The 11,611-nt window shown below is 41.9% G+C and overlaps 2 protein-coding genes across 3 annotated transcripts in view; both read right to left on the minus strand.

The window, feature by feature from the left end:
- ate1 (arginyltransferase 1) overlaps window positions 1–3,704 on the minus strand; it is a 56,197-nt gene extending 52,493 nt beyond the window's left edge. For both annotated transcript variants that reach the window (XM_080507028.1, XM_080507029.1), the window contains exon 1: window positions 3,581–3,704. In XM_080507028.1, the coding sequence (XP_080363154.1) occupies window positions 3,581–3,680 (100 nt within the window). In that variant the 5' untranslated portion in view covers window positions 3,681–3,704. The remainder of the gene's footprint in view (window positions 1–3,580) is intronic.
- A 593-nt stretch (window positions 3,705–4,297) lies between these two features.
- LOC308138690 (delta-1-pyrroline-5-carboxylate synthase-like) lies at window positions 4,298–10,901 on the minus strand. Its single transcript, XM_080507905.1, has 17 exons — window positions 10,772–10,901; window positions 10,146–10,263; window positions 9,909–10,060; window positions 9,378–9,527; window positions 9,178–9,282; window positions 8,931–9,089; window positions 8,535–8,625; window positions 7,882–8,006; window positions 7,631–7,775; window positions 7,467–7,540; window positions 7,112–7,211; window positions 6,622–6,842; window positions 6,413–6,550; window positions 6,119–6,314; window positions 5,815–5,936; window positions 5,049–5,331; window positions 4,298–4,964 (listed from the first exon to the last, which is right to left on the minus strand). The coding sequence occupies exons 2-17, from the start codon at window positions 10,240–10,242 to the stop codon at window positions 4,783–4,785; spliced, it is 2,340 nt and encodes a 779-aa protein (XP_080364031.1). The 5' UTR covers window positions 10,243–10,263; window positions 10,772–10,901; the 3' UTR covers window positions 4,298–4,782.
- Window positions 10,902–11,611: the final 710 nt, after the last annotated feature.

The following is an 11,611-nucleotide window of genomic DNA, read 5'->3' on the forward strand; positions in this document are numbered from 1 at the left end:
ACACTGTAATCCCAAAGCCTAACACCAGCGCTGCTAAATGCTGGATGAATGGAGCAAGTGCGCAGGCCGACAGATACAGCAACAGGAACGAAGGGCAGATATTATCATCACTGGACCACCAGCTCAGAAGCATCTGTTTCTCTTTAGAGGAAATCGGATCAAATCATTATCACAAACAACACATCTGGTCCTGAAAGGCTGCAGAAGTCTTTCTTTATACGACGCGTATTTTAAAGACTGTGTGCGAGCTTCAACAACATTAACTGTATTTCACTTAATACCAGCATAAAAACTGAACAAACACTCCAGAATCAAACAAAATCAAATCCAGTTAAACTGAATTTGAATCTTAATTAGATAAAGTCAAACCTTGAGCTTGAGTTTGGGACCCGGGTTCAAATCCCGGTTACAGCAACAAAAATAGATTCTTCCAAGGGAAATGCCGCAGGCACCATAAAAACAGTCAATCCTAAAAATTATGACGCGTACAAAAAATAGAGATATCATAAGTCTCAACAAAGACAGCAATGAAATCCAGCCAATAGATCCCCTCCCTATTTCTATAGTTAATGATCATGAGGAGTTAAAGAGAAGATAAATCATTTCCCCTCAACATGTATGTCAAATTTCTCACGACCCTCAGCAATTACACATATGTCAAGCTGTCATATGAATGTGCATTCAGCCAATTATAAGACTCTAAAATTATAGGAGTGAAAGGGGTCAAGAAAATATCAACATCTAAATCCACAGGGCAGGACAATTAAACTGCCACAAGCACCAGGAGTCAACAAAGCCTGATAACGAGCTGAAAATGAAGGCTTGAGCTCGATCAGAGCTAAACTGTTGCTGTGATCGTGGCTACAGGAGCAGGTTTCCATCAGTGACATCAGACTCATTCTTCAGGCTCCACCGAGGCATGAAGGACAAGCAGATGTTTTCTTTGTATGTTGCAACACTTTGATAACGTCACTGCACTGGTCATACACCGGAAAGACGTCAATGTTATCGAGCAATTGCTTTAATACAGCAAATCCAGGACGTTTTTCCTTTAGCGTGCTCGTTTTTGATCAATTATTTTTTTTTGGTTGATCGACTTTGTCTCCAAATATCAAACATACACATTGAATTCAATTCTATTTTCCTTTGACTTTTTTTTATACCTGTATCTGCTTGGCTCAACGCTGAATAATTCCTTATCAATAATGTGTCAGGGTCACAGCAGGCTGTCTTCCCAGCAAACACAGAGAGTCACACGCACTCACACATTTGTTTAGTTGGAGAAAACCTACGCCCAGGGATAACATGAAAACTCCGCTTAAGCCTTTAGCCAGGCCTCGTACCAGGGATGTTCTCACAACAAGAGAACAGTGTGAATCACTACATCATTATAACATTACTCATCCTTTTTCTTTGTCCTGTTCAAGGTTGCAGGTTTGCAGCTAAATTTGGGTGAAGACAGGATATACCCTGGACCGGTTAACAGTCCGTCACAGGGACGCACAACATTCTCGCTTTGAGGTGGGCGGACAAACCACTACACCACCTTTAACATAAAGCACCTGCAGTCAAATATGCCAAGAGGCCAACATAGTAGGATTTTCGTGATGCATAACATTTTATGAAACCTACTGGGAAATATTACAGATGTTAGGCTGCTGAGCTCTTCTATAGTTGGTACAACTTTGCCATAGAGTTGCCAGCCTGCGTCCACATATACAGGATGCTAAGCTATGACAAAAAACACTTACTTTTTAAATCTGTTCAACCAAAGAAATTAAAAACAGCTGCTCACGTGCATTCACCATACATCCATTACAAAGAATGCAAGTAATGCATGTCGCCTGTTTACAGATGGAGCATACCGATACATTGATTATAGCACTGTATGTTTTCAGGAGGTTCTGGGGTGCAACATATATTCAAAGCCAAGTATCAGTCTTTAAAGAAGCACGTTGTTGATCAGCTTTGCATCCAGTTGAACACACAAATAACTAGGTATGTACTACATCAACATCAACTTGGGTGATCCTACATAGTAGACCAGGGACCTGACGAACTTGGGAGTCTTGGATGGAGTCAAATTCTATTGGTTAACTTTTAAAATTTGCAGCAGCATGAAAACAAATAAATAAATCTCCATGACAAATTGACGTCAAGTCGTGCAAATGGATATTCATTTGACCCGTTTCCCGCCCTTTCCCTATAATACTATTACAGAGCACTTATAGGGATTACATGGGTAGTAGTCTTCCTTCTTCCTGAGATCCTGTCGTGCCCAATCGATGCAACACATCCAGATTACCACTCTTAGATTGGAAAATAGCTCGTGTCTGCGGGCTCTGTGCCCACACTTGCTCAGTGAGTGCATTAAGTTGTGGCTGAACCTTAATTAGTCGCCCTGTCTCACCTCACCTCACGGACTCCAGCATCTACTACACAATCTCTGTATATAGGAAATGTAACACTAACTCTAACTCAAGCTGTGAGGTTTTCTCACTTCATTGTAGCTGCTGTGACATTTTGCTGACTACGCTGTCTACTTTGATGTTTAACATAGGTGCCACGACACATATATAAGGCATAGTACCTATTGTGTGAACACAAATAAAGAGGCAATAACCAAGTGGGCCTCACATGGGAAAATTAGAACAGAATACATGACAAGAAAGAGAAAATGCCTCTCATTAAAGGCGGTTTGCAGCTGATCATTGCACATTTACAATGAAAGCTGAAGCAAACCACAACAAGGCTACTTAGAAATGAGGCCACTGCCAATAAGGAAGAGGATTGTCATTACAGCCTCTCACACACTGGTTTCTCATCAGCTTCCAATGAGGGAAAATATACACCAGTAATCAAGTTAAGTACAGAATACAAATCTAAATGACACTGGCCTAGAACATGTTTCATCTGTTCAAAGCATCACAGTTAAAAGTGACACTTTAGATTACCGACTGTAAACATGCTGTCTGGGGTTTCAGCACGTTGTGAAACTTGTCTCATGTTTGCCGTCATGTTTACAGTGTTGATCTCACTTATTTGGTCGTGCAGCTGAAACTGCTGGTCACATACACTAGTACTTAACTTATACTGCCAAAGCATTTTATATAGCCGCTGGCTTCCTGTCCAGCTTGACTGACCATGACTTAACGTAGAGCCGGGAGAGATACTGTATTCTGTACGGACTCACTCCCAGTGGATCAGTTCCAGGTCAAAAGATGTAAAATCATTGACGGATGTAACAACAGCAGAACTGTCGAAACTAGTTTATAAATCACAATTGTATGATCGTGGGTGAGGAACAACTGTGATGCTAACTGCTAAAGCCTAAGCTTGATCAATAATAACCAGCCCACCATCGAAGCAATGTGTTGATTAAAAACACATGGAGTGCGCTCAGTGGGACTAATCTGATGGTCTGATTGTGTCTGATATAAGGTGCCTCACTTTACTGACATTAGGATTAGCTCCACGGTAGCTAGCCTTCTTCCAAACTGCACCAGCAAGTAGACGGAGCGAGGACGCTAGCCGCAGCCAGCACGGGGACTCCATCTCGCCACTCCCTCGCCACACTTACCGTGGGAAAAGTTCCCTATTTGGTTTTTGCAATAGCCGCAGCGGTACCCATCGTCCCCGCCGAAATATTCAACTATTGTATACGACTTATTAGCTGCCATCTCTCGCAGATGACAGTTGACTTCTCCAGGTGACCTGCGACTACCGCTGTTGATAGCCAACCCTGCCCACCACAATGACGTCGACAGCGCTGCGTTCAAGAGAGCTGGGAGCTTCGAGAACTCTTCCGATCGGGAAGTGATATCGAAGCGCTGCGTTCAAGAGAGCTGGGAGCTTCGATAACTCTTCCAATCCGGAAGGCTGTAGAAAATATCCTGAAACTGACATTTCACTCTCTCCCTAAATAAACTAGATGTAGTTTTCACTTTAGTAGAAAATCTGAAATTATGACTCCACTTATTCACTCAAGTGATTTGCTCAGCTTATTCACAGGAAGCCCTTATTGATGGTTTCCTTTCAAGAAGACCCCGGAGAGGGAATGTTGTGGTTAACTGTTCCTTTTCTCAATTTTATCCATTTTGCTGTAATGGTATGGGGCATGTGCCCACACAGTGAAGCAGTGGTTTGTGCTATTGGATCCCACTGCGAATGTCATAGATATAAATACCCATCAGTCCTTCTTATGTACTTTGTAGTCTTAACTAATATGGAACTGTAAAACAGGGACTTCGTTATGGATATTCTTTTAGTGGTACATTTGAGACACATGAAACAAAAGTCAACCGTGTAGCATGAGTATTATTTCTTTGTGCAAAGAACAGCAGCAAATTTAACTGAACCAAAATCCTGCACAACCAACACTTCCAGTCAGTTTACAAAAAAGCCAAGGGAGAGTTTGTTTGTATATAGAAAAATAAATTAGAAAATCACAGTTGGTACAATAACTTCTTTTTTTGGCAAGTATAAAAACACCGTGTCCATAATGATTCACAGACATTGTTGTATCAAGACATTGTATTTTGTTTTGTTTTAAGAACAACATATTCCTCTCCAATCGTCCAACACTCACTCAACTCCTCAGGAGATCGATATGCATCTGAGAAAAAGAACAGCTGGTTTCTGGTGTGCAGAGGAATCAGAAACTTAGTGGAAATGGTAGATTTGTCCATGTAAGGAAGCAGCAGCTGTAAGATGAAAAGCCTCTACAGAGACAAACCTTCAATTAAATTCTGGGAGAGAAGCCATGCTCTCTTTGTTGAATGCCTAAGCTAAACTACCCTGGGGCACTGGGATGTTTTCATGAAGGTATTTCATGCTGCCTTGCTCAGAGAAGTCAGCCACGGTGTGACCCTCTCCTCGAAGGACCCACTTAGTGGTCAGAAGTCCCTCCAAACCCACGGGACCTCTGGCATGTATCCGTGCTGTGCTGATACCGACCTCGGCACCTGGAAGACGAGCGATAACCAAATTAACTCTTTTGAAGCTTCAATTTTCAAGACCATTAAACCTGTGCGGGACAGCATACACACCGAGGCCGAAGCGGTAGCCATCAGCAAAGCGAGAGCTGGAGTTCCAGAAGACACAGGCGCTGTCCACCTGCTGGAGAAACTGCTCGGCTGTCTCTTCATTTTCTGTGACAATGACGTCAGTGTGGGAGCTGCCGTACTTGTGGATGTGGTCCACGGCTTCCTGCATGCTGTCTACCACTTCAATGCAGCACTCCAGGTCCCCGTACTCTGTCCTGAGAGACTTCACCTCATTTGGGCTGAAAGTTAAATAGGATGCAAAACGGGGTCCCGCATGAATTTTCACCTGGGGGAGAGAGAGAGAGAAAAAAAAATTAAAAAGACAACAATGTCAAGTTCGAATAATACTGCAATCAAAAGTGAAATAATTAGAAATGATTTGCCTAAATTATAAATCAATCAAGCTGGACTTGGTGAACTTCCTCGGACTTGTTTAAAGGGCTCGGCTTGACACTGTGAGGTGACCATAGATAATCTAGGAGGAAATTGGTGTTTCAATCCCAATCTTGAATGTTCAATCCCCATCTGCCCTGTCCATGTGTCTTCTGTCAGAGTTTTTTTTTGCCAAGACACTTGAACCCCAAGTTCCCCCATTTCTTCAGAAGTCATCAGTATACGTGGGTGATTATCCTTGATCAAATTGGTGAATGTGACCAATCATGATGGAGGAGCAAAATGCTCTAAGATTAAATACAAAACCATGTTCATTCACTACAATACTACATGTAATACCTCTGAATTAAACAACCGACTGGTGCATGTTTCTTACGTGTTCTGCTCTCAACATGTCGATAATCTGGTCAAACACGGGAGTGCGCAGTAAGTCTCGGTGTATAAGGAGGGTCTCCATGGCATTGCAGGCAGCGGGGTAGTCACATTTGGAGTCTTTGACTAGAAATGAAACAAAGTGTGTGCATTCGTTCAGCAGTTCTGTGTAACCAAAGACATCACCAAAAAAAAAAAAAAAAGATAGCCACAAGAAGGCGAAAACAAAATAAACCAAAAATAATTAAGACAAGTTGACTTCAACAGAAAAACAAAGAAATGTTTACATCCAGATACCAATGACATACCAACATCGATGGCTTTGTCTATGCTGGCTTCACTGTCTACGTAGACGTGGCAGACGCCCTCGCTGTGGCCCAACACGGGGATTCCCTTCGCCGCCCTCTGGATGTCCCGGACAAGCTGAGATGAGCCCCTCGGGATGATCAAATCGATCAATTTATCAAGGCGACACAGGTCCTCCACTTCTTCTCGTGTGCTCACCTACAAAACAAGCATTATTAAAAAAAACAAAAAACAAAACAATAAGCATGGAGGTGAATGTAATCACAAATATCTGAAAACTCGTTGTTCAGTCTCACCAGTTGGATGGCATCACCCACTCCGTGAATTGAAAGAGCTTCCTGAGTGAGCTGATGGAGAATTTTATTGGTGTAAGAAGCTTCTTTCCCTCCTTTCAGGAGCAAAGCATTCCCGCTGGCGATTGCCAGAGCTGACACCTGGAAAAATATTAACAGACATCAGCAAAAGTTTGACAACCGCCTATTGTTGAGTGTGTGGATGGTCTGACCTGTGGGAGGCAATCAGGACGCGACTCGAAGATGACCAGCAGCACGCCGATGGGGACCGTGATCTGCTCCAGCTCGAGGTTGTTCGCCACCCTGGTCCTTCTCAGCACTCGGCCCACGCTGTCCCTGGAGGACGCGGCAAGCTGACGCAGGCCGATGGCGAGGCTGTTCAGCTTCGAAGTAGAAAGACTCAGGCGGTTTATCAGGGGCTGGGCGAATCGACCTAAGATGCGAGAGAATAAGAAAGCATGCTGACAATGCATTGCTGTGTAAATCCATACAAAAGGCGTGCTTACTCGCTCTGTAATCCTTCTATACAACACAGGGGAACAGTATTACTCATGCTAGCATAGAAATACTATCTATTTATAGCTCAAAGATAGATGCCGACCTGCCAAGTCGCGGTTATGTCAGTGTCATTATAGTGGAAGTGCTACAGGTGGCAGACAAGTGTATTTGTGTCGCATGATAATCAATGACACGCCGTCGTACCCGTCATTGTTGCTATCTCCATGTCTTTCTTGTTCGCACTAAGAATCTCATCCTTTTTCTCTGTGAGCAGCTCAGCAAGACAGCAGATGATCTCCGCTCTCTGGAAAAGAAACGTATGATTAACACAAAACAAAATTGGGAGGAATCAAAGCTCCTCTTAGTACAAAGCCTGTCAGTGTGGCGACTCCTTATATCCTGTAATGAAAACATTTTTCTCCCAGTTTCAATGTAGATGAGAGTACTCCATTCTTATGTTCTAATTTCAATAAACTTTATTTCTGTGAAAGTGCCTTGAGATGACAATGCCATTATTGGCGTGGTAGAATCACACACAATCAGGGAACCAAAAGCTCACCTGGTCAGGAAGCAGGGAGGCCAGAGTCCTGCCTGCATGTCGAGCCATTTCTGTCTGCTGCTCCACAGTTGGTCCTGGTTGTGATGAGAAAACACTCATCAAATATTAACACGCAACCACAATAAGAGAACAACATTGTCTTTTCAGAGGATTTCTCACTGTACCTGCAGGTTTCACTTCAGAGAAGAAGGTGCCCACTTTCTTCCCTTCCACAATGTCTGTGATGACGTGGCCAGTCACTTTAGGGTGGGTGCCATTGGCAATGACAACAGAGGTCCCACCTTGTAGTGCCCAAAGCGCTGCCTTCACCTGATTCACACAACATGATTTCAGTGGAATACAACGTTGGCATTTTTGCACGACTCTCTCCTGTTTGCACAGCGAGATAAAACTTGTTCAACAAGGTCATACAGACCTTGGCTTCCATGCCGCCAATTCCAACTCGGGACTTAGTGCCGTACGTGATTGACTGCTGATCACCAGGATAGAATATATCAATGAGCTTAGCATCGTCTGTTCCAGGAGGACTGTCATATAAACCTGTGGGAAAGAGATTTTTATTTTAATACCTTACAAAGAAGAGCCAAAACTTTGTTCACAATTTACGGTTTGATTAATTCAGTTTTATTTCTCACTTTTTTCACACATGCAATCAGAATATATTGTTTCGTTTTTGTTTCATCGCATGTATATGCAAGGTATCTGTTGTTTGATGTAAATGTATTTGTTGATCTTTTAGAAGTATGAAATGACACTAATAAAACTTCCCACTGATGCGGGCATATTTAATTAAGGGGACAAAGGTGTTGAAACAGAAAGGATGGATTCAAACAATAACACAATGTCAAACATTTGCAGGCTAGTCTTTAATAAATATAAATTCTTTTTCACCTTTAAGCAAGTTATGTATTTCATGTGCAGCATATATTTTGAAAGTGATTCACATAACTGTTGAATGTTTTGATTAAGCTATACTTGTAAAATATGCATTTTAAAACATACACACTATTTGGACTATTTTTCTGCAAATCTAAGTGATATTTATCAAATTTGATGCAGCATTGGTACCTTCAACATCAGATAGGGCGACGAGAAGATCGACTTTCATTTCAACAGCCAATCGTGCTGCTAAGCTGTCATTGTCTTTGATGCTTATTACCTGAAAGACAAAGAGAAAGCTCAATATACTTTAAAAAAAAAAAAAATTGGAACAGTGAGTACAGGTTTATCTGCTATTTCTACTCAGTTGCAAAACAAACATGCTCACATCCTTCAAAAAGACAGTGCTGGCAGGCCCGGAAAAAAAAAAAAAACTTCAGTGGAAGGGTGGACCATGATACCATGAAAAAATAAGTACCGAAAAAGTGGAGGAAAATGGAAATGAAATGACCATGAAAAGAGACATTCTTTCCACCACAATCCTGCACTACATTTTGCATTCCCAGCATGAGAAACGCTACTCACATTTACCCCCTGCAAGTCACTGTTTGGAACAGGGGGTGGAACAACGGCGTCATTGGTGTTGATGATGGGGACTATGTTCATCCGCAGCAGTTCGTGTAGCGTGCTATTCAAGTTGCGTCGTTTCTGCTCGTCGTGAAAATCCAAATTGGTGACCAGAATCTATAGAAAATTGCAAGAATTTAATGAATTATGTGACATTAAAATCATTAGCTATAAGTATTTAGTATTGTGAGCAAAGAGGACATACTTGTGCAGTGCAGATGCTATACTGAGTAAACATTGCCTCATACAATGCCATCAAACCACTCTGGCCAGCAGCTGCACATGCCCTTGCTTCTAAAACTGGAATGGACTGAAAAATATGGAGATTTTGATTTTAAATTCAATGTAAAAAAAAATCCATTAGAAATCAGACTTAGATTCCAAGTATTTGATTGTATTTCTTACCATATCTTTAAGTTGGTTTTGTCCAGAATGCAAGGCTTGCCTGACACTCTGAGACAGCAGAATCTCATGTCGTAGTCGCTGCTTTCCAAATGCCACAGCACCGCTTGTGACGATCATCATCTCCCTGCCCTGATTCTGTAGCATGGACACCTGACAGACACAAAAGACAACGACATTCACAGTAAAACTCGCTTCCAGATCATATTCAGTTCCACATCCATAATCTCTGTCTCTCCCTCCCTACAGAATATCTGACAATGCCACTGGAAGTTGGTGCTTGAAACCTCCAACCCCATCAAGTAGATTAACTACCTTCTTATATCAAGTTGTTTCTTTGCTCGCAGCCTTCCGTCTTATGTTATTTTCGTTCTAGCCCCAGACTCTTGGGAAACCGCAGGGTCTGATTCTAGTTTTTCCTTCTATCAATGTCTTGGCTTTAGTGCGGATTAGTTGTGTTTTTCTCTGTAAAACTGCTTTGAGATGACGATGTAGTTACTGATGCTAAATAAACAAAAACTGAGTAATCAGTACCTGCTCTACTATTGAGGCCAGTCGTCCAAGCGCCAAGCCACACTCATCGCCACGTGTGACCACAGCACTGCCCAGCTTCACAACTATGCGTTTGGCTTGTTTCAGTTCACTGCGGTGGGCAAAGGATTTCCCATGGGGCCGCGGGAGAGGGACTGCAAAACAAGAGAAGAGTCCAAACAAAAATAAACACAGCAGAAACATAATTCACAGCTACCATGGATGTTAAACGTTACTCACATTTGGCCTGTGAAAATGTTCTGATGGGGACTGGACAGACATTTGACTGCCGGATTGTGGATGGCAGGCGAGAGCACAATGCCAGCCTGGCGAACATGGCACTGACAGATGAGGTCCTCTGTGACATGAATTACCAGGTTAATCAAACAGTGACGCAAACTAATCTGAGACATGCAATTAATCAAATAAATTATCCAGTTACACTAAATACATGAGGAGAAACTACTAAAATAGCAAAATTTCAATATAACTACTATTCAGGGTCACTGGAAAGCCCACCCATATTATTATCACTGTAACTGTTACATGAACTTGACTCACTGACCTACTGCAACTGCTCTGCTAACCTGATAAAATTGTAGTCTGAAACTCCATATGGGAAGTGCTCTTCACTCAGAGAGGCACAAACACATTCGGTATCATTTACTCATTCATCACTAATATAACCTAAAAACTATAATCGTAAACACATAAAGGGAGAGTCGCTGAATGTGCCCTGGCTGGAGCTGCTGTCAACACAGACAAGGAGAGTAGCTAACGTTAGCTGCTCTTCGCTGCGAGCGACCACGTTTAGAGGCAGTTTGCAGCAGAACTCGCTTAACAGACTTAAATGAGTGGATTCTTACCAGTCAACGCGAATAACCACGAAAAATCCACCGCAGGTACACTGAGAACCCAGCAAAGTCGAGACACGTAGTCACAGGGAGCAGCGGCGCTGCCACATCCACAGCACACGCTGGTCCGGGAACGGAGAAGGAGGTATTCACGAAGGATATGCGCCGTTACGGAGGCGGAGAACTGTGTGTGATGGCTCAACATGTACGTTTGTTACGCACGCAAAACGTCCGACGCAGGAAGTTCTCCGGGTTGTCTTGTTTCTTGTCGTTTATTTTTCCTGTCGTTTTATTAATTTTTTTCTCACGCAGTTCTGTTTATTTGAACCCTGTTTATTTATCTTACATGTTTTCTATTTAATCATTTCTTTATTACCATGCTGCATTCACAACTGCAATTGTAAAAAGGAGTTTGTAGTGTATTTTTTATTATTAATTCGTTTCAGACATGTCAAAACCCCATGGTATGAAACAAAATACAAACAGAAACAACGGGGAAAATTCTATTTACAATAACAATAATAATTTTCACAAAACAATTAAATCGTTACCCAATGGACACCATCACCTATCGAGATATACATACTTCTATACATTCACAAAGAAATACACATTGAACACATACATCTAATTTAAAATGTCTGAATATCTGAAAAGGGGTAAGAAGCCATCCATCAATCTTCCATACAGCTTAATTTTGTGCAGGTCTGGTTTACTGAAAGTTTGATAGATTAAATGTAAAGTCTGACCGTTATACAAATACGTTTATTTAAATATGATCATTCTGGGTTTACACAGAAAAATATAATATTATACACAAAATACTAATGGCTCATAATGACACCTAAATAA

Source organism: Blennius ocellaris (assembly GCF_963422515.1).
Source record: "Blennius ocellaris genome assembly, chromosome: 13".
Taxonomy (NCBI): domain Eukaryota; kingdom Metazoa; phylum Chordata; class Actinopteri; order Blenniiformes; family Blenniidae; genus Blennius; species Blennius ocellaris.

Bases quoted from the DNA above. Each gene is read 5' to 3' on its own strand.
- LOC308138690 (XM_080507905.1), bottom strand. From the start codon at position 10,242: ATGTTCGCCAGGCTGGCATTGTGCTCTCGCCTGCCATCCACAATCCGG. The intron at 7,212-7,466 runs GTGAGCTTTTGG...TTTCTTTTCCAG, and splicing joins CCTCCCTGCTTCCTGACCAG to AGAGCGGAGATCATCTGCTG. The intron at 4,965-5,048 runs GTGTGTATGCTG...CTCGTCTTCCAG, and splicing joins TGGCTACCGCTTCGGCCTCG to GTGCCGAGGTCGGTATCAGC.